Source organism: Schistocerca americana, chromosome 8, assembly GCF_021461395.2.
Source record: "Schistocerca americana isolate TAMUIC-IGC-003095 chromosome 8, iqSchAmer2.1, whole genome shotgun sequence".
In the NCBI taxonomy this organism is placed as follows: Eukaryota; Metazoa; Arthropoda; class Insecta; order Orthoptera; family Acrididae; genus Schistocerca; species Schistocerca americana.
The window spans coordinates 447,484,066-447,508,531 of record NC_060126.1 but is presented as its reverse complement, the minus strand read 5'-3'; the positions used below and the strand labels follow the sequence as shown (position 1 = coordinate 447,508,531).

Genomic DNA, 24,466 nt, shown 5'->3' with positions numbered 1-24,466 from the left:
GCACATTTCAGTCGAAGTGTTCGTACGCTTCTCAACGACAGATTCGGTGACCGATGGATTGGTAGAGGCGGACCAATTCCATGGCCTCCATGCTCTGCTGACCTCAACCCTCTTGACTTTAAGTTTCCATTAATTTCCGTCTATGGTCACAATTTTGTTCTGTTTGACAGATTACCGGTTTCGGTCTTTAATGACCATCATCAGATCTGTCTCATAAAATCAAAGTCCTAATGCACTTTGATTTTATGAGACAGATCTGATGATGGTCATTAAAGACCGAAACCGGTAATGTGTCAAACAGAACAAAATTGTGACCATAGACGGAAATTAAAGGAAACTTATTACATATACGGGTCACTGTGTTTTTTCGCGACGATGTCGCAGCTTGTGAAAGCCTCTTGACTTTCATTTATGGGGGCATTTGAAAGCTCTTGTCTACGCAACCCCGGTACCAAATGTAGAGACTCTTCGTGCTCTTATTGTGGACGGCTGTGATACAATACGCCATTCTCCAGGGCTGCATCAGCGCATCAGGGATTCTATGCGACGGAGGGTGGATGCATGTATCCTCGCTAACGGAGGACATTTTGAACATTTCCTATAACAAAGTGTTTGAAGTCACGCTGGTACGTTCTGTTGCTGTGTGTTTCCATTCCATGATTAATGTGATTTGAAGAGAAGTAATAAAATGAGCTCTAACATGGAAAGTAAGCGTTTCCGGACACATGTCCACATAACATATTTTCTTTCTTTGTGTGTTTCCTGAAAGTTTGGCCATACCTTTTTGTAACACCCTGTATAAAATGTTTCCTTCCTTGAGGATGCTTTTTACCTTAGAAAGTAAACGCTTTACTTCGAAAGAGAGCGGAGCAATAGCACCTGGTCGGCAGTTGTAAACATGCTCCACCTGACGTGCAGACAGCCTGTACGGAGCTATACGGCATCCCTACCTCCTTGTTTCCTGGAAGAGTGGGCAGCACAGGTGCGCCATCAGACAGCGCTTCCAGACCTGCGTAGACTCCCTCCAGGAGGCACAGCTGCAACAGACGAGAGGAAAACCTGGTCACAAGAGGATCACAACACTTGTTCGCAATATGCTGTAAAATTTAAGGTTGGGAGACGTGTAACTTGCACACGTTGTGATGTAATTTTTCTGAGGTCTCCTCTCTTTTTGTAAATTAAATATCTCTTCTAAACACTCAATCTGTACCTAACCGCTTCCTTCAGACAATAGGCTCTTTCTTCATCAAAACCTAAATTTTTGAGGTATAAAAGTTGGTTCTGATGTAAGGTAAAAGACACTTCTGGCTACTACACTAAACTGCTCGAAGTTGTCTCTTTTCAGACAATCATCTTGCCTGGATTGGACAATACTGATGATATTTTTTCTGTGTTTGCGAATTAAATTTGTATTTCTTTAAATTCCGCTTTATCCAAAAAAGATGTGTCTTTCTTTTTTTATATACCCAGGCATGTTTCGATATCTATGTGTCTCCTTCTGTGGGTATTGATCTGTTTCTGTGAAATATCATACGAAGTTTATAGATGTTTTTCTACTTTAGGCTTAAAAACTACACCTAGTGCATTTTTAAAATTTGTTTCACTTGTCCACATTAAAATATATTACTTGTGGAAAAGGCTTGTTTTTATGCCTGATTATAGATTTGACAACCTGAGGTCTGAAAGAAGCGGTTAGGTACAGATTGAGTGTTTAGAAGAGATATTTAATTTAAAAAAGAGAGGAGACCTCAGAAAGATTACATCACAACGTGTGCAAGTTACACGTCTCCCAACCTTAAATTTTGCAGCATTTTACAGCAACTGTAAAGAAATTTGCTTGTTTCTTTAATACTTTTCCGTGATTAGTGGTTGTTTTGTCACTGAACTCGGTCTATGTTTTCGTCCAGTTGTTCATCTCAGTTAGGTTTTCTTATTTTATTACGTTTGTACACATTGTTTTTCACGTTTTTTTTAATGCACGTTTATGTCGTGGTGCAGGGGTGCTATGACCTTCGTTGCTCACTTGTTAATCGTTTGTTTGTTCAGTGTGGCGCTAATTGTGAATGCTTGGTGAAAACTATTGTGGTTTGTGTGCCGAGGGAGAACTTGTTTGATGTGCTCTGTGTGTGTGTGTGTGTGAGCGTGTGTGTGTGTGTGTGTGTGTGTGTGTGTGTGTGTGTGTGTGTGTGTGAAGAATGAGATAGAGGTGAGAAAGAGAGAGAGAGAAAGTGAGAGAGAGGGGGAGATCTAGAAAAATGGGGGAGGGGATTGTGTAGCACATCATTTTGGATATTCGAGGATGCGTGGGAAAGTGCTTTTGTATAATTTACAGAAAGTCGCAATCAATTTTTTGTTACGTGGTGTTGTATATTCGTGTAAGACTTCCTTTCCTCATACCACTGTTTTTCCTATGTGGTAGTTCCTCTCTATTCCGTATCTGTTAGAGACTGTTGCGTTTTCTGAGGATCCTCATATCAGTCTCAGTGTTATTTTTGTGTGGTGGTTTTCTTGTATGAGAATATACGCAAACGTTTAGTGTCTACTGTCACTTTTCAAGGCTCTGAAGTGCTCAGAATATCTAGTTTTACAATTTCTGCATGTTTGACCTGTGTATACAGACTGGCATGAACTACCGGTTAACTGATAGACCCCATCTTTAAAAAAAAAAAAAAATTGTCTGTGGATTTATATTTTGTGTTTAGATTTTTCTGTGCCCTGTTGTTTGTGTCGAATGATATTTGTAGCCCTTGTTTCTTCAGAATGTTCGCCACCCTGTGGACGTTTTTGCTGTTGCATGTTAGTATGTGACATGATATATTATCTGTAAAGTGTTCCTGGTACTCTGTGTTTATCTCTGTATTTGTCATGTATTGGTGTTCCTGGCTCTTTGTTGTGGCTGATAATATATTCATAATTTATTCATATTTAATATGCATTTTCATTTTGTTGTTCACTTTGTTGATTATTGGGTGTTGTACCCATTGACTCTGGCTATCTGGTATATTGCAGTTACGGTGTATAGTTAAGTTTATCCAGTGGAGTTTTGTTAAGCCTGTGTAGCACGTATCTGGAACTTACATGTTTCTGTGCCAGTGACTGGATTAGTCATGAAATGGATTAGTTACAAATGATGTGCTGGTGACTATAGATTTCATGACTATTTCAAAATCATTATTGTTGTCGATTATTTGTATGTTAATGGCTAGGAAATTAAGTTTCCTGTCTGTTTCTGCCTCAATGGTGAATTTTGTTTTACGGTGTACTGTAACTGTGTCCCTGTGTGGTTGTTACATCTACCAAACAAATAACGTCGTCTTTTTACATACCAATATTCTTTCTTATTTTTGCATTATCAGCATTCTTCGTGTGGTTCGAGTTTTCACACATGGCTCCTCTTTTAGAAATTATCTATATGAAACAAGAATCACCTCTCACTCACAGTGACAAAACAGGTTTTGTGGTGGGTTTCTTCCATGACCTAAGACCACGAAACCTTTGAATAGAACACTGCTCAACTTAGCTGTCGACACTATTCTTTCCAAAAGCGTTCAGCTGGTCTATCACAGACGATGTACGAAGACAAAGTACCTCGATTTAGGTAACTGGTTTTAATCAAATGAAACATTGGTTTCAAAGACCATACAAATTTCAAATATCAATGATGTATACGAAATTCGATCAAAAAAAGACTGGAATTATTCAATTTCACAGGATTTCTACTTTCGATTTTCAAAAATTTTGTATCGTCTTGGTACACATGTTTCTGATGCATGTTTGCATTTTCAGCTGTTTTGAATATTTAGTTTATTGTTCACATTGGAAAAGGTTATACGTGTTTTTGACTACTCGGCGAATTTTTAGTTTCCAAAAAGACGGATCAAAGACGTTGCTTGAAATTTTGCTTGAAAATGGAATAAAGTGCAGCACCGCATTCGGAATCGTATCTACTACGAGTATGACAAGAGTTTACATGTGGTGTAAAAGTTTCAAAGAAGATCGAGAAGACGTTGAAGACGACCGCGCTGGACGCCCTAGCACATAAATTACTAATGACAATGTGGAAGAAATAAAGAAAATGGTTCTGGAAAATTTATCGAATTACTATCAGACAGGTTGCTGATGAAGTCGGTATATCCTTTGGATCATGTGAAGCAATTTCTTTGGATATTTTTGGCGTGAAACGTGTAGCAGCAAAGTTTGTTCCAAAATTTTGAATTTCAACCAACAACGACGTCGCGTAGACAGCTAAAATGTTATGAAATATGGGTACACGAGTATGACGTCGAAACCAAGGCTCAATCGTCCCACTGTAAACCGCCTAAAAAGCAAAGACCGAAAAAAAAATCAGCAAGTTCGATCACGTGTGAATGTTCTCGCATTTTTCTTCGATTACAATTCGATGGTGCGTCTTGAGTTCCTGCCTTGTGGTCGTACGGTCAATAAGGAATACTACCTGGAAGTTATGTGCCGTTTGCGTGACGGAATCCTAAGAAAACGACCAGTATTGTGGAAATAATTCTTGGAAATTGCATCATGCTAATGCTCCATATTAAGCCTCAATGCTTGTTCGTGATTTTTTTGGCAGAAAACAAAAACATTACGTTACCTTAGCCACTGCTATCGCCCAACACGGCCCGCTGCGACTTTTTTCTATTCTTGACGTCGAAGAGAACTGTTAAACGATGTCGTTTTGTTACCGCTGACGAGATAAAAACAGAATCGCCGACGAAGCTGAACACCATAACGAAAAATAATTTGCAGAAGCACTTCCAAGATTGGAAAAAGCGATGGCAAAAGTGTATTATATCTGAGAGGGATTACGTTCATGGAGACAAAGTTGATGTTGAGACATAAACAAAAATTCCTTAACAAAAACGAAAATTCTCGATCACGACTCGTACAGAGAGACTGAAGCAATGAATGAGACTTTGTAACAATTCCAGGATTCAAACCCGGGTCTTCTGCTCACTAGGCAGATGCTCTAACCACTACGCCACCCTGCCACAGTGGCTTTACAACTGCATAGACTATCCTAGCACGCCTTCTTCCTCAATCCATATTCCCATTCACGCCTCAGCCCACTTCATGTTTCTCCTAAAGACGAACAGCACTGCCTGGGTTTCAGAGAGGATACCCCGTTTTGTTCGATGCTGAGGTGCTATTACAATACAGTCTCTATTTTGTTTTCTTAGAGTGTATAATTATTGCCCTGCTGTGCTGTCACCTTGTGAAAGTAAAGTATCGATCTCATCGATATGTTTCTCTGAGTAAGTAGGAAAACTTTGGTTTTGGCATCTTGACTAGAAACAGTGGATCTTTACGTAATGGAAGACTGCGCAAGCAGACCAGCTTGCTACACCAGTCTGAGTCCCGGTACTCATTTGTCAGTGAATTACGGGGAGTGGGCCCTAAGCTGTAAACAAGGGCAAAGTGGAGCGGCTTTCTGCAGACCATTGTCACTGGCTGCAGGTGTCGCTTTCACGGGCTTCAGATGCCTTGATTGGAAAACGCGTACGCGGCCGAAGCCTTTAAGGAAGCACTTGAACTGTAGAACACAAACAACGAACGGAAAGAACTACGTTTATTTCATACAGGAAATTCAGCAGCAAACACCGCCAATATGTCTATGACCGTATTACGATTTTTGATGACAGAATACCTTCACATGAAACAACACGTACTTTACCTGTTGTAGCGTTTGGGGGCTGCTATTTTTGATGGTAACTATGGCAGTGAATTAAACAACTTTACATCAGTATTTAACTTAAGTATAGCTATTAGGAATAGTGTGTTTTTAGGTTGGTTAGTAGCTCCAAGTACGTATGGCGAGAGCTCACTTTCCTCTGCCAGCAGGTCAGGTGTTCAAGTGTGGACGTGTGGACACAAAACGGTTAGTCTACAATGACAGCGTAGGTCAGTTAGTGGCGCAGCTACAACCGTGCAGAAAACATCATGTAGTAAATTATGTAACGTGTTTGCGGGAATACTGCTAGACGCAGAGAAAAAGCAACTGACGCACTTCAGCGTGTACATATTATGGTACGAACGATCAAAATATCTGTTCCTGTACCCCCAATGAAATGGAACAGCAAGTAGGCAGAGACGAGATGCGAAATTTGATACTGTGAGAAGAATTTAACAGAGCACTGAAAAACCTAAATCGAAAGTTGGGAGCTGCAATAGACGACGCACCTTCAGAATTATTAAGGTCGTTGGGAGAGCCAGCCATGACAAAACTATTCCACCTTTTGTGCAAGATATATCACACAGGTCAAACACCACCGATCTTTAAGAATGTATTAATTCCACTTCAAAAGAAGGCTGGTGTTCACATGCGCGAATATTGCCGAACCATCACGTTAATTACCCATGGTTGCAAAATACTGACGTGAAATACTTGCATAAGAATGGAAAACTTGATAGAACCTGCACTCGAGTTTTCGGAGAAACGCAGCATCACGCGATGCAACATTGACCGAATTATTTTAGTAGACAGATTAAAGAAAGGCAAACTTAGGTTCATAGTGTTTGTAGATTTAGAGAAAGGTTTTGACAGGGTTAACTAAAATACACACATTGAAATTCTGAAGATAGCAGGGATGAAATGTAGGGAGCGAAAGGTTATTTACAACTTGTACAGAAACCAGCGGACAGCTTATAAGTCGAAGGGAACGAAAGGGATGTACTGGTTGAGAAGAGGGGTAAGGCAGCGTTGTAATCCATTTCCGGCCAGCCGAAGTGGCCGTGCGGTTAAAGGCGCTGCAGTCTGGAACCGCAAGACCGCTACGGTCGCAGGTTCGAATCCTGCCTCGGGCATGGATGTTTGTGATGTCCTTAGGTTAGTTATGTTTAATTAGTTCTAAGTTCTAGGGGACTAATGACCTCAGCAGTTGAGTCCCATAGTGCTCAGAGCCATTTGAACCATAATCCATTTCCAGTATTATTCAATCTGTGCACTGAGCATTTATGGAAATGAAAGAGAAATTTGCGAAGCAGATTAAAGTTCAGGGAGAAGATGTGAAGTCTAACCTTGCAAGAAAGTGAAATGTGGAAGACAACAGTTTCTACAAGGAAAAACAGATATTTTTGAAATGTGTTGCCAGAGGAGAACGCTCAGGATTAGATGAGTTGAACGAACAGATGATAAGAGGTCATCCCGAGACATTGAGGAATTGACAGTTCCGTAACGGGGGTGTTGTGTGTGTGTGGAGGGGAGCGGGGATGAATTTCAGAACGAGACCAAGAGATGAGCACAGTAAACAGGTTCAAATTTATGTACGATTTTTCAGAGGTGAAGAGGGATAGAGTAACGTGAAGAGCTGCATAAAACCAGTCTTCGAACTGAGGACCACAAAAAGGGCAACACCCCTAAATATAGAGAGAAGTTACGAGTACTTACCCGTCGCAGCGTCAGGGTTTTTCCAACCAAGTACCAGGCAAATTGAAGAGGGGCAGAGAGAATTCAGACTGGAAATATTTAGGAAGGGGATTTCAGTTTCCAGTGTACGGTGTGACCAAGGACGAATGGTCAGTATTCAGGGATATGAGAGAGACAATCATTCGAAGCAAAAAAGTCTAGTAAATATGCGCTCTAAAATGCATGTACTATTCAGCTTCGCTACTGTGGAAACACATCTCTTCTACTGAACAAGTGCTCATAGCTCCTAAAGTATGAATTTTAAATCTCTGTTTATTGGGCCACTTTTTCTTGTTTTGTTCCACACTAGCTGCTCCCAAAATATGGAAAGCAACAGTTTACAGTAGAAGAGATTTGTTACACGATTTCGATGACTAAGAAGTACTGACACTTAAGGTGTGCATTTTATAGGTGATGTTGACTTGACGTTTTGGCTTTGAATGATCGTTCCCGTCATGTCCATGAATACTGAACATCCCTCCTGGGATTCTTTGTATATCTTACAGCAACAAAAGCCTGCCAGAAACTTTGAACCTGGACTAGGACACACTGTAAATTTAATCACGGAATAATATGTAACCGGCCGGTGTGGCCGCGCGGTTAAAGGCGCTACAGTCTGGAACCGCGCGACCGCTACGGTCGCAGGTTCGAATCCTGCCTCGGGCATGGATGTGTGTGATATCCTTAGGTTAGTTAGGTTTAAGTAGTTCTAAGTTCTAGGGGACTGATGACCAGAGAAGTTAAGTCCCATAGTGCTCAGAGCCAATAATATGTCCCGAATAAGAAATACAAAATCCTAATGTGTCTGTGAGCGTATTTGCTTATACACAAATTCTAATATACAGTGTACCTACGTCGTTGGTCGATCGAAGGCGGTGCGATCAAGGCTGTGTTTTTTTCCTACTCCCTATTCATGGGACTTTGTTGGACCGCTGTAGAACTTTATTCTTTTCAGCCAAATATCTCAGAAGGCTCTCAGTGGGGCAGAGGGGCACCCAACAGGCGAAACTTCGGAGGAGACTTCAGACTGCAGCATTCAACTGATAACTATGGGAAACCTCACAAAATCTTAGTCGGAACCGGGAGATTGGAATTAGTTTAATTCATTTATGGGACGATGTTCACCACTTCCCAGTCGAAAATTACAATTTTGTGCATGTGTATCTTCTACCTCTTCTTATGCCTTTATTCCCTACCTACACAGGGTCGGCAAGATTATTACCGGATCTGACGTTTTAAATGCTACAGTTTGGCTACCTCTTTACCCACGGAAGGGAATTTGTGTAAACCCAGCTGTCTGCGTGTCGTGTTATCTATGTGAAAGTGTGGTAACGTTATTGAAACTTTTGCAAATTATGTGACTGAGCCGGAAGTCGTATGTGGGAAACACCTAACCCACATCCAAGTTGTCGGCACACTGGCCCTTGTCGGTAATCTGCAGGGCATATTCGATCAGGGGCCCACGCGCCTGCCCGAATCCCGGAAGCACGATGCTTAAACAGCAGCCTATGCGGACTGGTAATTTTGTGTATGTGTACGTACAGGGTGTTTCAACCTCGTTGTGACAAACATCTTGGACTGAGACATCACGTCAGGGAGAACGACTTTAGTTAGAGACAAAAGTTCACTGAAGCTCCCCAGTGATGCTAAGCGTCATTTAGTATTCGCTGACCCTGGAATGACAACATTTCACTGAAGCGGCAGTGTCTACTAACCAGGTGTACAGCATACTACACACCTCAGTATATTTATTATTGATGTCACAAGAATTAGTGAGTGTTCCCAGGAGGATAAACAAATTTTAGAAGTGAATCAAGAACTTCAACTTTGCTCTGCCTACTCCCTTTCCCGTGAAGCAGATGACTGGATGATAGGCAACACACATAGCATACAAACATGGCAGTCCAACTTTCCGCAGCCTCTCAGGGGTATAACCAGTCCTACACAACACCTAGTATCGCCAGGAAGCGAGAATGGACTTTTGACTGTAAAAAAATTTGTTCCCCATATCCCGAAAAATTTTTTAAACATTCTCTCTACGTGTATGTATGTGTGTGTGTGTGTGTGTGTGTGTGTGTGTGTGTGTGTGTGTCTTTTAAATAGCAGGCGAGTGAATCAACTTTAGAGACAGCCGTTTATTTAATGTTGGCAGCTACCTGTGCCTGTATTTCGTTATTTCGTTTGGCAGCGCTTCACTAAAAGAACTTGGTTTAAGTCTGTGTTTCCCAATCACACAAGAACAAGCACTGCAAAGCGTACATGTTCGTCTTTTGTCCTAGAGGATTGTCACTTACTGCTGCTACACTCTTCATACATCTTTAAAGTCTTTATCGAGATTTTTGTTGCTGGGTGCTACTACGCAGGGGGAAGGGTGGTCATAGGGATCATGACAAGCACGTCCCCACACACAAAGAACATTTTACTAAATGCGTTATATTTTAAAGTGTGTCATTTTCGAAGTCTCTTAGGTAATTTAAGAAAAATAAAACTATATGAAAATAATGTCACATACGAGGCGTATTCGGAAACCACTGTGAAAATCCGAAGGTACGTTGCACAGATGTGTTGGGCAGTGTCTTTAGTGTGCCTGTCGATCGCTTCACGTCGCTCTTTTTAGTTCAGAGCGCAAAGTGGTCGAGCAGAAATTCCTAAAACAGCAGTGTCTCCCTTCAAGCATATTGATCTGGTGAGACATTTCGCCTGAAGCTATACAGCCCACATGATATAAATGTCATGTCTTTCTTTCTTCAAGGCAATTTTCAGACGCATTCTGAAGACGCTCCTGCAGCATTTTCGATGGGACGTGTTTGATCACCCAAAATATAGCCTTTAATTGGCTCCCTCCGTTGTTCATCTCTGCTGACATGAACCGCTGGCTACGAGGACAACATTTTGGCACACAGAGAATTAGGGGAGAGCACAGGGGGCTGCTTTCTGTGACGAGGGTACTGGAAAGTTAGTACAACGCCACGACAAATGTCTAAGTCGGAGTGGCGATTGTTTGGAGGGGTAGCTGGAAGGTTTGGCTAACTGTTGCGAATAATTTTTTTTTTATTTTCGTTGTGGTTTTCATTTCGCGACCGATCGAACCTTACACTCCGAACAGCTCTCGTACCAACAAAACGCCTGAAGGATCGGCCACATTTCGGACGGAGAGGCATCGCATTCAGCCTAACTCCAAGGCGTCGCTTCCCAGGGCTTCGGCTACTGGTGGCAAACATACCGAAATCAGTAGACGGCGGGGCTGGTGATCTACTTCCCTCCGCTGACTCGAGCGCGCGGAAATAGATCCACAAGCGTACACCTCGCACCGGCTATTTATAGCGGCGCAGTTCCCCTCTTCAACAGTTCTCCGCCGACGCTCTGGGCCAACGCATGTCCTGGCTAATTCTAGCCCTTCAATCACAGCCCGGTAGAAGCCACCACAGCGGAATTTCGGAGCCCTCCAACATCGCCCCCGAGAAGTGTCTTCGGCCAGCTTCAGCCGCAGACACTCTACTTCCTTCCCTTGGGAGACCTCGTTGGATTAGTCTCTACGTTCAAATGCCTCAAATGGCTCTGAGCACTATGGGACTTAACATCTGAGGTCATCAGTCTCCTAGAACTTAGAACTACTTAAACCTAACTAACCTAATGACCTCACACACATCCATGCCCGAGGCAGGATTCGAACCTGCAACCGTAGCGGTCGCTCGGTTCCAGACTGAAGAGCCTAGAACAGCTCGGCCACAACGGCCGGCTAAGTGTATCCCATTGCGTATAAATAGGCGTAGAGATATGCTATAGTTCGATTACATTGAGAGTGACAAATCAGTGGAAGTTGTACCTAGTCTCTACTTTCCGTCATCTTAATTCACTTTGTTGTTTTCCAGGCTCATGACTGAGAGACTTTGTGTTAATTTTTTTGTTTTTGTTTATCTCATGTTGTTTTCTTAATCAACTTTGCGCTTGTTGATCTGGAACGTGTTGTCTTTTAGGTATTTTGTAAACACAATGTAAGAGAGGTAGGGATGTCTAGAAAATTACAAGCTCTTTTTAATGCAGCACTCTTTTCAGTTGCTCGCTTGAAGGTCTACCTGGATTTGTTTCCGAGTTGCAGAGAACAATCCAGCCAAGTGTAAGTGCTCGTTCATAGGCTGATGTATCTGTCGCCGCCAACATATGGGACTCAGTTCTTGAGTCCTCAAGTAGAATCAGCAAACCACAGTGAAGCGGAACAAGCGCTGTGTCGTTTGTAAGATTCAGACGCGAGTTAGTGGGCCGGGACTTACCCCAGTTCACTGCTAATAGCGCCACGTCAACTTAACGCATCCGCGTGTAGCGCAGAAGTATTGCACCATAGTTAAGTATAAAATTAAAAGTAAAAATTTTATATTCAAACTTTGTCAACATATATTTTATGCTAATAACATTTTAAATATCAAGACTTAATGTAACTAAACCAATAGTTCACGTAAAAATGCTGTTTTAAGAAGGGAAGTCAGAAATAAGTGGTGCATGTTTCAAAGTAAAAGAATGAAAATTACAGCCGGAATCCACGTTTTTAAGAAAAATTGAGGGGGCTAAATATTGGACTTAAAGACATAAAAATTTGGTTTATGCTTCAGTTCACCCTAAAAACAATAACTAAGAGATCACGTTAGGCTACTTCTTATAGGTTTTGAGTAATTTAATGAAAACCAAATTTGTAGCTAAAATATACCTATTTGTAGTAGAATAAGTACCTGTAATTTTGATGATAGAAAATTTTGGTTACAGCACATGATAAAATCTACTAAATAATAGAGCTATACCAAATTTTAGAACCGTAATAGTAATAAGATCCAATGCAAGTTCTAGCAAAGGTATAGCTCAGAGGTAACTATCTAGCGTTAGTTCCACTTTAAAAATTCTAGAAGGCAACGTTTTTATTCACGCGAGCTGAAACTTTTTCCGTGCTTTCAAACAACTTCCCTAAACACATGTAAAAATTAAGCAGATGCTAAATCAATTCATAACTTTGTTATTGAAGATTATGTGTCCGAGACAGTGGTCGTTTAGAGGCTTCTGCCGTGTGCATAAGACAGATAACAACAGATGTTCTCTCGGCCGTCCGCTGCTACACCTATATAAATACATCCCGAGAGGCAGGAAGAAGGCTCACTTCGCACTCAGCCACTGTAAGATCCACGTCTGTTAAACGTCGGATCGCGCTCTGCCTCGGATGACGTCAAAGACGAACTGTGACAAAACGCGTATTTTCTGAATAACGGATAGTGAACTCGCAAGTACAGTAATCCGTCCTGGATCCCTTAGGTTTCGCTTAAGTAACTGTTAGTGTACCGTCCGTGATAATTACAAATCCACGTGGGAAGTGGTGAATATGATTTCCACTTTTGTGGTGCGCTTTTATTTCAAACATTTATTTGAGTATTATTGATCAGAGAGAAGGACTATGTGGTAGGAACGCGCCGCAGAAGTCGCCTCTGAATTGCTAGTTGGGCTGTGTAGAATAGAAAAATGGTTCAAATGGCTTTGAACACTATGAGCCTTAACTTCTGACGTCATCAGCCCCCTAGAATTAGAACTAATTAAACATAACTAACGTGAGGACATCACACACATCCATGCCTGAGGCAGGATTCGAACCTGCGACCGTAGCAGCAGCGCGGTTCCGGATTGAAGCGCCTTAGGGGGATGCTCATGGTGTTCGGAATATCTTAGTTTCGAATGTTTCTGTGATAGGTATTATCCAACTGAATGCACCAAATCTTTCTGGAGAATAAACTTATGAATAAAACGTAAGATTTGGTGTGAGAATGAAATTTCAATATATGAGAAATTAAAAAGGGCTTAAACCTCAACATACCACATACACATATTTTGTATAACACATGTGTGACACCTATTGTGAAATCCAGTTATAATTTTACAATCAATATGATGCCCTTCTATCCACTAATGTGATAAGAAATGTTGGTGTAGTAACCTTCTAAGGACAGGTGTAGGTAAATGAAAACAATAAAAATACAGTAATAAAAACAATATACGGGTTACGAACACTGGGCGCGACGCTAACGACTTCGCCACCATTTCGTCCGAGAATATCGCGCAGTAGAAGCACATATGAAATACCTCGAAAACTTTCAGAAACGGTCGAATAGCTACGGATAAGTAGAGACACGTGTTCCCTTATTTTGTCTCATCTTCCTCTGAGCAACGCTCTTGGAAATTCGAGCGATGGCACTTGCTGTGTTTTCCTCGTAAGCATTACTGCCAGAGAGTTATAATTACTGTATTGTAACACTTTATTGTTACGTTACTTTGGTCATTATGAAATCATAGGCAATTGGTACATTAAAAGTGGGAGCGACAAAATATTATATTTGGAGTAGAGAGGGAGGGAGGGGGGAGAGGGGAGAGAAGGAAAAGTTAGAGACTGTAACCCTGCCCCCCCCCCCCTCCCTCCAGCCCGTAGTCAACCTCGGATCCGTGCCTGTTGCTACGCGTACCTAGGGCACCTCGTTACCTTTCTCCTTGTGAGGTCACTCAGTCACGCAAATGATAAAATAACGTCGACGACAACGTAACTGGAGCTGACACGGGAGAGTCTGGGAGCTAATCATGCGCGAATGGGGAATCCAGGCGGTTCTGTACCTGTCTCTCGTGGAAGCCAGTGTACGGTTCCTCCATAGTTCCTGCGCCCTTCTTAGGCCCGCACGTCAGTGGCCTTGCCGGCCATTACGAGCAGAGGTCGCCTGTTGCTCCGCTCCGCATAGCCGTCCCGGGAAGTTTAGAGTCATTGCGGTTAACAGCCAGCGGATTGTCTGCTGCCGCCTGTACCTTCTGCTGTCACTCAAGAGCCTTGGTACAATATGGAGGCGTGGGTGAGGCCTTGACCCGGCACCAGTGAGAAACCTGTCCTCAGGACCAAGTGAGAAGGGAAAGCTAACAGGCAACCTAAGAGGTTTTTGTCGTCTTCACTGCTCTAACTACTATAAATCTGTAACCGGAAGTTAAGGAAAGTCAAATTCCTTTTAATAATTGTTCAAAACAAGGCTAAAACTTACCGCTGTAGTTCTTGATTTAGAAAGTAGCAAATAAATTACGTGAGCACAAAAATCATAACTGGGATAAATGTGGAAGAGAAATATACGTCAAGGCTGAGGCTCTAAGACGACGAAGCCCTTTCGCCGAAAGTCATCATCATCATCATCATCATCATCATCATAATCATCATCATCATCATCATCACCAGTTTTGTGCTCTGTGAGCAGGTCCTTGCTTTTTTCACTCATTATTGTCCTTCTTCAGCCTTTTATGATTTCTGTATTTCCAGCAAGCTGGGTTGATAATAGGATAGCAAGTTGTGTTAACCTGTTTGATGTAGAAAACAGCCAAAGTTGCGAAGTTCAGTTCTTTTTATTTAATTGAAGACAGGTTTCGGATATCATAACCCATTCCCAGATAATCCAAACAGAAGAGAGTGCATTCCCTGATAGCACGCAAACCATGTTAATATTATACATACTTGTACATATAAATGTTTGTCCTGCCAATGATCACAGAAAAACTTGTCTTAGACACAAGTACGTGCAATATTAACATGGTTTGGGTACAATGACGGAACACACCATTTTTTCTGTTTGGATGATGTGAAAATGGACTCTGATACCCAAAACCGAAAATCAATTAAATAAAAAGAACTGAACTTCCCAACTGCGGCTGTTTTCTGCATCAAAATAGTTTTATGATTTTCTTCATCAAGCAGATCGTCCAGGATCAGAGTCTGTTTCCCTCCGTAATTTTTTCCTTCAGTCTTCTGACTACATCTACATGCAACCAAGCCGTCTTATGATGTGGGGAGGAGGGTACTTCTGGTACCATTGTCCGCCGCCTCTACTCCTTTCACAGTCCCATTCACGAATGGTGAACGGGAAGAATGATTGTCGATAAATAAACGTCCATATTAGCTTTCTCTAATTTTTCTCGTCAGAGCTATTAAGCCATACATTTGAAAGAAGCAACATGTTTCCCGACTCTTCGTATAACATGCTATCCGGGAATTTCAACGGTGAACCTTTTCGTGATACACAAAGCCTCTCTTGCAACGAATGCCTCTGTAATTTATCGAGCGTTTCAGAATCGTTTTCGTGATGAAACATGCCGCTCTTCGTTGCTTCTTCCCTATCTCTTAACTAATCTTACCTGGTAAGGGCCCGGAGTAATGAATTTAGCTCAAGAATCAGTCGAGCAAGTTTTTTTTTTTCTTTTTTCCTTTTTAAGTTCACCAAAGTTCACCCAATAAACAGCAAACTGGCATTTGCTTTTCCCACAATTTGCTTTGTGTGGTCATTCATTCCAGTTTGGGTTGCTCCAGATTGTTACACCAATATATTTACGGTTGTTACAATTTACACTGATTTGTCACTCTCAGTGTAATCGAACAGTAGCAGATCTCTACGCATATTTATACGCAGTGGGATACATTTACCCGGCCGTTGTGCCCGAGCCGTTCTAGGCGCTTCAGACTGGAACCGCGCAACCGCTTCGGTCGCCGGTTCGAATCCTGCCTCGGGCATGGATGTGTCTGATGTCCTTAGGTTAATTAGGTTTAAATATTTCTAAGTTCTAGGGGACTGATGACCTCAGATGTTTAGCCCAGTAGTGCTCAGAGCCATTTGAACAATTTGGATACATTTATTTGGGTTCAGTTCAACAGCACGACCTGGAGATCCTTTGTAGGTCTTCCTGCATTTCGCTACAGTATTCTGGCGTTCCAAATTTTCTATAGACCTTAGCCTCGATCGAGAATAGCCTCACGGAACCTCTGATGTTATTCACTACGTAATTAATATGTATTGCAAAACTAATGGAACTATCACAGTGCCTAGCGGTACTCCTAAAATTACCTTTACATCTACAGATTCTGTTGCCTTAAGAACGACGTGCTGAATTCTGTCAATGAGGAAGACCTGAATCCAATCACAAATCTGGCCCGATTCTTGTATGTTGTTCACTGAACAACAATCCGACATTGCATCAAACGCTTTTCGAAAGTCAAGGAACAAGGCATCAAACTGCGCGCCGATGTCTAATGCTCTCTGGATCTCTCAAGGACGAACACAGTTTCTGAGTTTCGCAAGGTCTTTGTTTTCGGAACCCTTGTTGATTTTTACAAACTAGATTTCAGTTTTCCAAGAAGGTCTAATGCGTAGGCATGAAACAGGTTCCATAATCCTACATTTTTACGTCAGCGATATCGGGCTACAATTGTGTTCTACGATAAACTACTACTAGAAGCGGAGCAAGTTCTTTCCTACAATCCCTCTACAATCTAACAAGCGTCTTCAGGCTCTTATGTAAGATTTACTTGCATTTCTACTCCACGCTGGTTTATTTCAGTATGTGACATTTCGGCGTAGGTGCAACGATTGAAAGGGTGAAGTCGGTGAAACAATTTTGGAAACCGGATTCAGTATTTTGATCTTCTCTCTGTCACCTTCCGTTTCGATGGCAGTATGGTCAGTCATCGAGTAAACAGATGTTTTCGATCCACTTACTAACCCTGCTTAAGACTGAAACTTTTTAGTATTTTTAGTCAGATCGGTTGGCAAAAACTTACTTTCAAATTCTCTGAATGCTTCTCATATTATCTCCTTATCCTTATTTTTTTCTTCGTTCAGCTTTTGTTTGTTAAATACGATTTTACTTCGCTGAAATTTCTGATGTACCTATTCTTGCCTTCGTAATACGGCTACTGAAACAAAGTCGGTCTTACCCATCCCTTAAAACCTTCGCACCACATATTTGTCTAAGGCGTATTGAACGATACCGTTAAATTATATCCGTATGTGTTCAACATTTTCGTCGTTAGAGTTGAGTATTTGCTAAGCATAAATACCTTCGTACCTTTCTTATCAGTCATTCTGAACAAGTAGTTCTTTATACTATCGCACTCTTATGATCAGTGACGTCCTTCTCTACGTAATGTTTGGCTTGATGCGGTCCACGATGACTCCCTCCCGTGTGTCAACCTTTTAATCTCAGAGTAGCACTTAACCTAACGCCCTCGATTATCTGTTAGATGTAGTCCAATCTATGTTTTCCTCTATACGGTTGCCTCTAGTAACTTGGAAGTTATGTCTTGATGTCATAATATGTGTCCTATCATTCTGTCTGATCTTGCTCATTTCTTATGATTCCATTTAATTCTGAGCATCCTTCTGTAGCAACACATTTCGAACACTTTCATTCTCGTCTTTTTCGTTTTTAAGGCAATCCACGATTTTCTTCCATACAACGCTGTGCTGCAGACATACATCCTCTGCTTCCTCAAATTAAGGTATATGTTTTACACTAATGCATTTCTTTCAGCAAGGGATGTCCACTTTTCCTGTGCCGATTTGATTCTTACCTTCTCCTTGCTTGTCTATCACGCATTGTATCTTTCTCCCAAGGTAGGACAATTGCTCTATTTCATCTAATTCTTGGTCATCAATTTTGATGTTAAGTTTTATCGATAATCTGTGCGTAGTAGGTTGTTCATTCATGAAGTATGTCGTGCTATGTTTCTTCAAATTCACTAAGGATAGCAATATCATCAGCACATCTTATCAGTGATATCGTTTGACCCTAAATTTTAATACGACTCCTGAACCTTTCTTTTATTTTCATGATTACTTCTTCTTCTGCAGTGTTTTTTTTTTGTTTTTTTTCTTTTATGTTTGCGCACGTATGACGTCACACGCCACATCAGTACGTTAGAGAGCGAAGCTACATCTGGTATCGGTAGGTCCTATTGAACAGCAAGGGAGAGACAGTGCCCCCCTCTCATACACCCTTATCCACAACCAATTATAATGAGATAGGGAACGGACGGTCGGAAATGCATATTTATGGACATACACAACAGACACCGCATAACGACAACGTAGCTCATACTAACTGTTCAAAGCGACCATCTTCAGTCTCGGTGCATGTATTCCAACGGCACATGCAGTTCTGCCGTACTCTCGCAAATATCACTGGAGTCTGTGTACACTGGAACAAACTGCGGGTGATAAACAGCATATACCCTTGACCACCAAACAGACATAGTGTTCACAGTGTACACAGCACAGGTGTCATGCGACGACCGCACGCATCGCAACGACGCATTAACCTGTGCTGCACAAACACCACTATCCCTGGTGTCAGTTTCCCGTTGCATCAGACAGCTTGTCGTGTGTCCGTGGTGAGGTGTGTTACTGTGTAAGTTACGTTACTTGTCACGAGAGTTGACAGACGCGCAATTAATATACCTGTGGCAGGATGTAGTGTCCATAAAGCAGCACGAATGTACAGAGAACGGTTTTGCAACCGGCATCATCCTTATCGAATAAATTTATCTCTGTGGATACCAACTTACGACAGACGGGGCGTTCACGCCACAAAGATACGTCTAAGGATCCCGCCCAAGACACGTCCGAACATTAGACTTTGAAGGGATGGTGTTGGATCGTGTAGCCGACCACCAAGCAATAACTATCCGTCAACTTGGGAGTGAAATGCACCTTTCGAAGCATACAGTATGGAGAATACTGGTGGAAAAGGTATTACAGCTCTATCACTCTATCATAAAGAAAGTGTGCAAACACTGGTACCAACAGATTTTGAGCCCAGCGCAAAATTCTGTCAATGGGTTATCTACCACAGTGCTATGGTACTGAATTTCGTAGAGACTATATTAAAAAAAAATGGTTCAAATGGCTCTGAGCACTATGGGACTTAACATCTGAGGTCATCAGTCCCCTAGAACTTAGAACTACTTAAACCTAACTAACCTAAGGACATCACACACATCCATGCCCGAGGCAGGATTCGAACCTGCGACCGTAGCGGTCGCGCGTTTCCAGACTGTAGCGCCTAGAACCGCTCGGCTACTCCGGCCGGCAGAGACTGTATTGTTCACGGATGAGGCCTCATTCACCAGTGACGGTATTTTCAACAGCCGCAACAGCCATGTTTGGAGCGAGGACAATCCCCATGCCACCCACATCGGTGGTCACCAGAAACGATTTTTTGTCAACGTTGTTGACTAGTTTGATGCTGCGCTCCATGCTATTCTATCCTGTGCAAGCCATCTCCGACTAATTGACGGCCGCTGTGGCCGAGTGGTTCTAGGCGTTTCAGTCCGGAACCACACTGCTACTACGGTCGCAGGTTCGAGTCCTGGCTCCGGCACGGATGTGTGTGATGTCCTTAGGTTAGTTAGGTTTAAGTAGTTCTAAGTCTAGGGGCCTTAGAGTATTTGAACCATTTGAGTCCGAGTAATTACTGTAACGTACAACCCTCTGAATCTCTTTACTTTATTCATCTCTTGGTCTCATTCTACAATTTTTACCCCCACGCTTCCCTCCAGTTCTAAACTAATGATCCTTTGATGCACCAGAACGTGTCCGATCAACCGATCTCTTCTTGCAGTTAGGTTGTACCACAAATTTCCCTTCTGCCCAGATCTATTCAGTACGTCCTCATTAGTTACGTGATCTACCCAGCTAATCTTCTGTTGTGGCGTAGCAAGACAGCCACGCCACGGAAGTAGCCGGAAGGCACGCGTTTAGCTCACGCAGGCAAGAGATAGGTCTGTAACAGGATACGTAATGAATGCTATAAAGAAAAGTACGTAGCTTCTGGAATACTTAACTTTAATCCATCCGTGGTACATCGCTATTGACGATACAAGTGAGACTCTATAGTTTCAGACAATATACTGCTAATGGCGCCTTGCTAGGTCGTAGCCATTGACTTAGCTGAAGGCTATTCTAACTATCTGCTCTGCAAATGAGCGAGGCTTCGTCAGTGTGCATCGCTAGCTACGTCGTCCGTACAACTGGGGCGAGTGTTAGTACTTCTCTCTAGACCTGCCGTGTGGTGGCGCTCGGTCTGCTATCACTGAAAGTGGCGACACGCGGGTCGGACATGTACTAATGGACCGCGGCCGATTTAAAGCTACCACCTAGCAAGTGTGGTGTCTGGCGGTGACACCACATCTTCAGTATTCTTCTGTAGCACCACACTTTGAAAGTCTCTATTCTCTTCTTGCCTAAGCTGTTTATCGTCCATGTTTCACTTAAATACATGGCTACACTCCCTATAAATACTTTTGGAAAGGACTCCCTGACACTGATACATGCGTGTTCAAATACAGGAATATGTAAAGAGGCAGAATACGGCACTGCCGTCAGCAACACCTATATAAGACAAGTGTCTGACCCAGTTGTTAGATCGGTTACTGCTACTACAATGGCAGGTTATCAAGATTTAAGTGAGTTTGAATGAAGTGTCATAGTTGGCGTGCGAGGGATGGGACACGGCATCTCTAAGGTAGCGATGAGGTGGGGATTTTCCCGTACAGCCATTTCACGAGTGTGCCATGAATATCAGGAATCCGGTAAAACATCAAATGTCCGACATCGCTGCGGTCGTAGGAAGTTCCTGCACGAGCGGTACAAACGACGACTGAAAAGAATCGTTCAACGTGACAGAAGTGCAGCCCTTGCGCAAACTGCTGAAGATTTCAGTGCCGGGCCATCAACAAGAGTCAGCGTGCGGACCATTCCACGAAACATCATAGATTGGGTTTACGGAGTCGAAGGCCCACTCGTGTACCCGTGTACCCGTATACCCTTGATGACGGCACGACACAAAGCTTTACGCCTCGCCTGGGCCCGTCAACGCCTACATTGGACTGTTGATGACTGGAAACATGTTGCCTGGTCGGACGAGTCTCGTTTCATATTGTATCGATCGGCTGGACGTGTACGGGTATGAAGATAACCTCATGAATCCATGGACCCTGCGTGTCAGCAGGCGACTGTTCAGTCTGGTGTGGGGCGTGTGCAGTTGGAGTGGTATGGGGCTCCTAAAACATCCAGATACGACTATGACAAGTGACACACGCACGTAAGCATCCTGTCTGATCACCGGCAACCATTCACGTCCATTGTGCATTCCGACGAACTTGGGCAATTCCTGCGGGACAATGTGCCACCATACACGTCCAGAATTGCTACAGAGTCGCTTCAGGAACACTCTTCTGAGCTTAAACACTTCCGCTGTCCACCAAACTTTTGCAGATATGAACATTATAGAGCATATCTGTGACGCCTTGCAACATGCCGTTCTGAAGAGATCTCCACTCCCTCGTACTCTAAAGGATTTATAGACAGCCCCGTAGGATTCATGGTATCAGTTCCCTCCAGCACCACTTCAAACATTAGTGGAGTCCATGCTACGTCGTGTTGCGGCACTTCTACGCGCTGGCGGGGGCCCTACACGATGTTAGGTAGGGGTACCAGTTTCTCTGGCTCTTCAGTGTATTTTGAGCTATGCTGTTGTTGTGCGGTGTACGCTGTGTATGTCCGTATCACATAAAAAATATACCTTACCTATCATTGGTTCCCTGTCTCAATAATCTCGGTTGTGGACCCACTACCAAAAAATGGTTCAAATGGTCTGAGCACTATAGAACTTAACATCGAGGTCATCAGTCCCCTAGAACTTAGAACTACTTAAACCTAACTAATCTAAGGACATCACACACATCCATGCCCGAGGCAGCATTCGAACCTGCGACCGTAGCGGTCACGCGGATCCAGACTGAAGTGCCTAGAACCGCTCGGCCACTCCGGCCGGCGGACCCACTATCACCTGAAGCCTATAGTACCCTTCTTTTGCTATAGCTTATTAATCTGAGAGTCTCACTCTTGCTATTATTTTACGTTATCAAGAGCATTTTTTTAGTTCGACAGAATCCTTAAAAGTGTTTTTATGTTTTAAGTATGTAACATACGCATCAAAAGTTCGGCTAACACGTGCACAAGGATAAGCGGGGGTTGTCCTGCCGGTTTTACGCTCGCTAGTTGTGCTGAGCGTGTCAGTTTGGGCGGCAGTTTGCGTGACGGCGAAATAACAGGCCAGCCAAACGCGAGCTGTCCGACCGCATCACGGTGGGCGGGCTTCCCGACAGCCGGCAGCGGGTAATGGCGGGCTGCGGCCGCTCTGGGCTCCAATCGGGCGCGCTGGGAACCGCTCACAGCGACGCGCCGAAAGAGCGGGTGCCGCTCGTCAACTTTGACTGATTCGTGAACTTATTTTACCTCGCAAGATTTTGCCTTTCAGGCCCCCTCTTACAGTTACTTTCAGTAAGCCAACATCACACAATTATTGTTATTATTATTGTTACTGTTAGCTCAAAAGTACTCACTCCGCTTGGTCTTTCTCCTCAGTGTGTTTTCTGAATTGTGAGCAAATGATATACTCATATGTATAGTATCGACCGTATTCACTGTGCAAAGTTTGAAACTTCCTGGCAGATTAAAACTGTGCGCCGGACCGAGACTCGAACTCGGGGTATTTTCCTTTCATTGACATGTGCTCTTCCAACTGAGCTACCCAAGCACGACTCACGACCCCTCCTCCATAGCTTCACTTCCCTCCAGTACCTCGTCTCGGCCAGTACCTCATTCTGGAACCGATATTTTTGTCTGAAATATTGAAATACACCTTTGTGAAACTACTTTTTAAGAAGGGGTGAAAGACATAATTTAGAGCAGTCAGTTAATTTCCTACCACTGTTTTAAAGTGTTTTCGAGGGAGCAATGTATAGGAGCGTAGTGTCACATCCCGATACATGTAATTTGCCGCCAGGATCACAGTTTGGCTTCAGGAAAGAAGTATCCAAAGAAATTGCATTTTATCCTCTTGCATGTACGTACTAGCAGGTCTAAGCTCTGGCTCCACGACAGTGGATATTGTCTTTGATTTAACAAAAGCATTTGATTGTGTGGACCCCACAATACTTTTTCATAGGCTGGAACATTGTGGGGTTAAGCAAAATACCCGACAAAGTTCATCTTCATAAAATGAAAGTATGAAGCATAATGATGTACTCCATCGTCAACAAACAAGGAAGAAGTCTGAATCTGACTGGGATCATCGGAACTGAAGGAGGGCAAAGGTTCTGCCCTGGGTCCATCACTTTTCTAGATATATTATTCTTGAGGAATCGAGTTTGCCACCATTGATGGTAATTTTTGTATTACTATTACCGGTCTCGACAGATCTACGCTGTCATCATCGGATCTTGTAATTTATTAGACATACGTGCTTTGTACGAACTGCAAGTCACGTATTGATCTTTCGTCAAATTGTAACAAAAAGAGTTAGTGATCACCAGCATGTCACAAGTCTAATAATGTTTCACGATCCGATAATGACAGCGTACATCTGTCGCAACCAGTAATAGTAATAAAAAGAATTACTAGCCACATTGGCAGACTCTTCAAGAATAATATAAGCATCAGATCGGCCCCAACGATTGATGTAATGCCAGCGTATATAACATGTCACTGATCTGCCACTAAACATGCCGATCTAAAAATTCTTGTCTTTGCAGATGGCTCAGGGGTCATAATGTGTACGTGAAGAATAATAAATATATATATATATATATATATATATATATATATATATATATATATATATATATATATAGTGCAGTTAATAAGATAGTCATTAACATCAGCACGTGCCTTTCAGAAAAAAAAATGGAAATGAGCGTACGGCATTGTGGGCCAGGAGTCCCCCATTCCGGGAAGCTCGGCCGCCGAGGGTAAGTACTTATTGAATTCGACGCCACATTGGGCGACTTACGCGTCGGAGATGGGGATGAAATGATGATGACGACAATACAACACCCAGTCCTTGAGCGGAGAAAATCTCCTTCTTCAGCCGGGAATCGAACCAGGGCCCCTTGTCGTGGCATTCCGCCAAGCTGGCCACTCAGCTAACGGGGGCAGACACGTGCCTTTCAGAGAAAAGATTAACACTTATCTGAAAAAAAGCGCAATGTATACAGTTTCTGAGGTGGAACTCTTGTAAAAGTGAAATTTTACTGTCCCAAAGTAGTCAGTCAGTCAGTGAAGTTGCCTATTTTAAATTCTTAGGACAGAGGGTGGATGGAACGCTTTCTTTGAAATAGCACTTGTGCACTATGAACATGATTTCCACTGTCCCTGACACTGA

The 24,466-nt window shown here is 42.7% G+C and overlaps 1 protein-coding gene across 1 annotated transcript in view; it reads right to left on the bottom strand.

Moving 5' to 3' along the window:
• The window catches only part of LOC124545910, a 547,335-nt gene that overhangs the window by 57,363 nt on the left and 465,506 nt on the right, over positions 1-24,466 (bottom strand). The window contains exon 2 of the mRNA XM_047124871.1: positions 951-1,037. Within this exon, the coding sequence (XP_046980827.1) occupies positions 951-1,037 (87 nt within the window). The remainder of the gene's footprint in view (positions 1-950; positions 1,038-24,466) is intronic.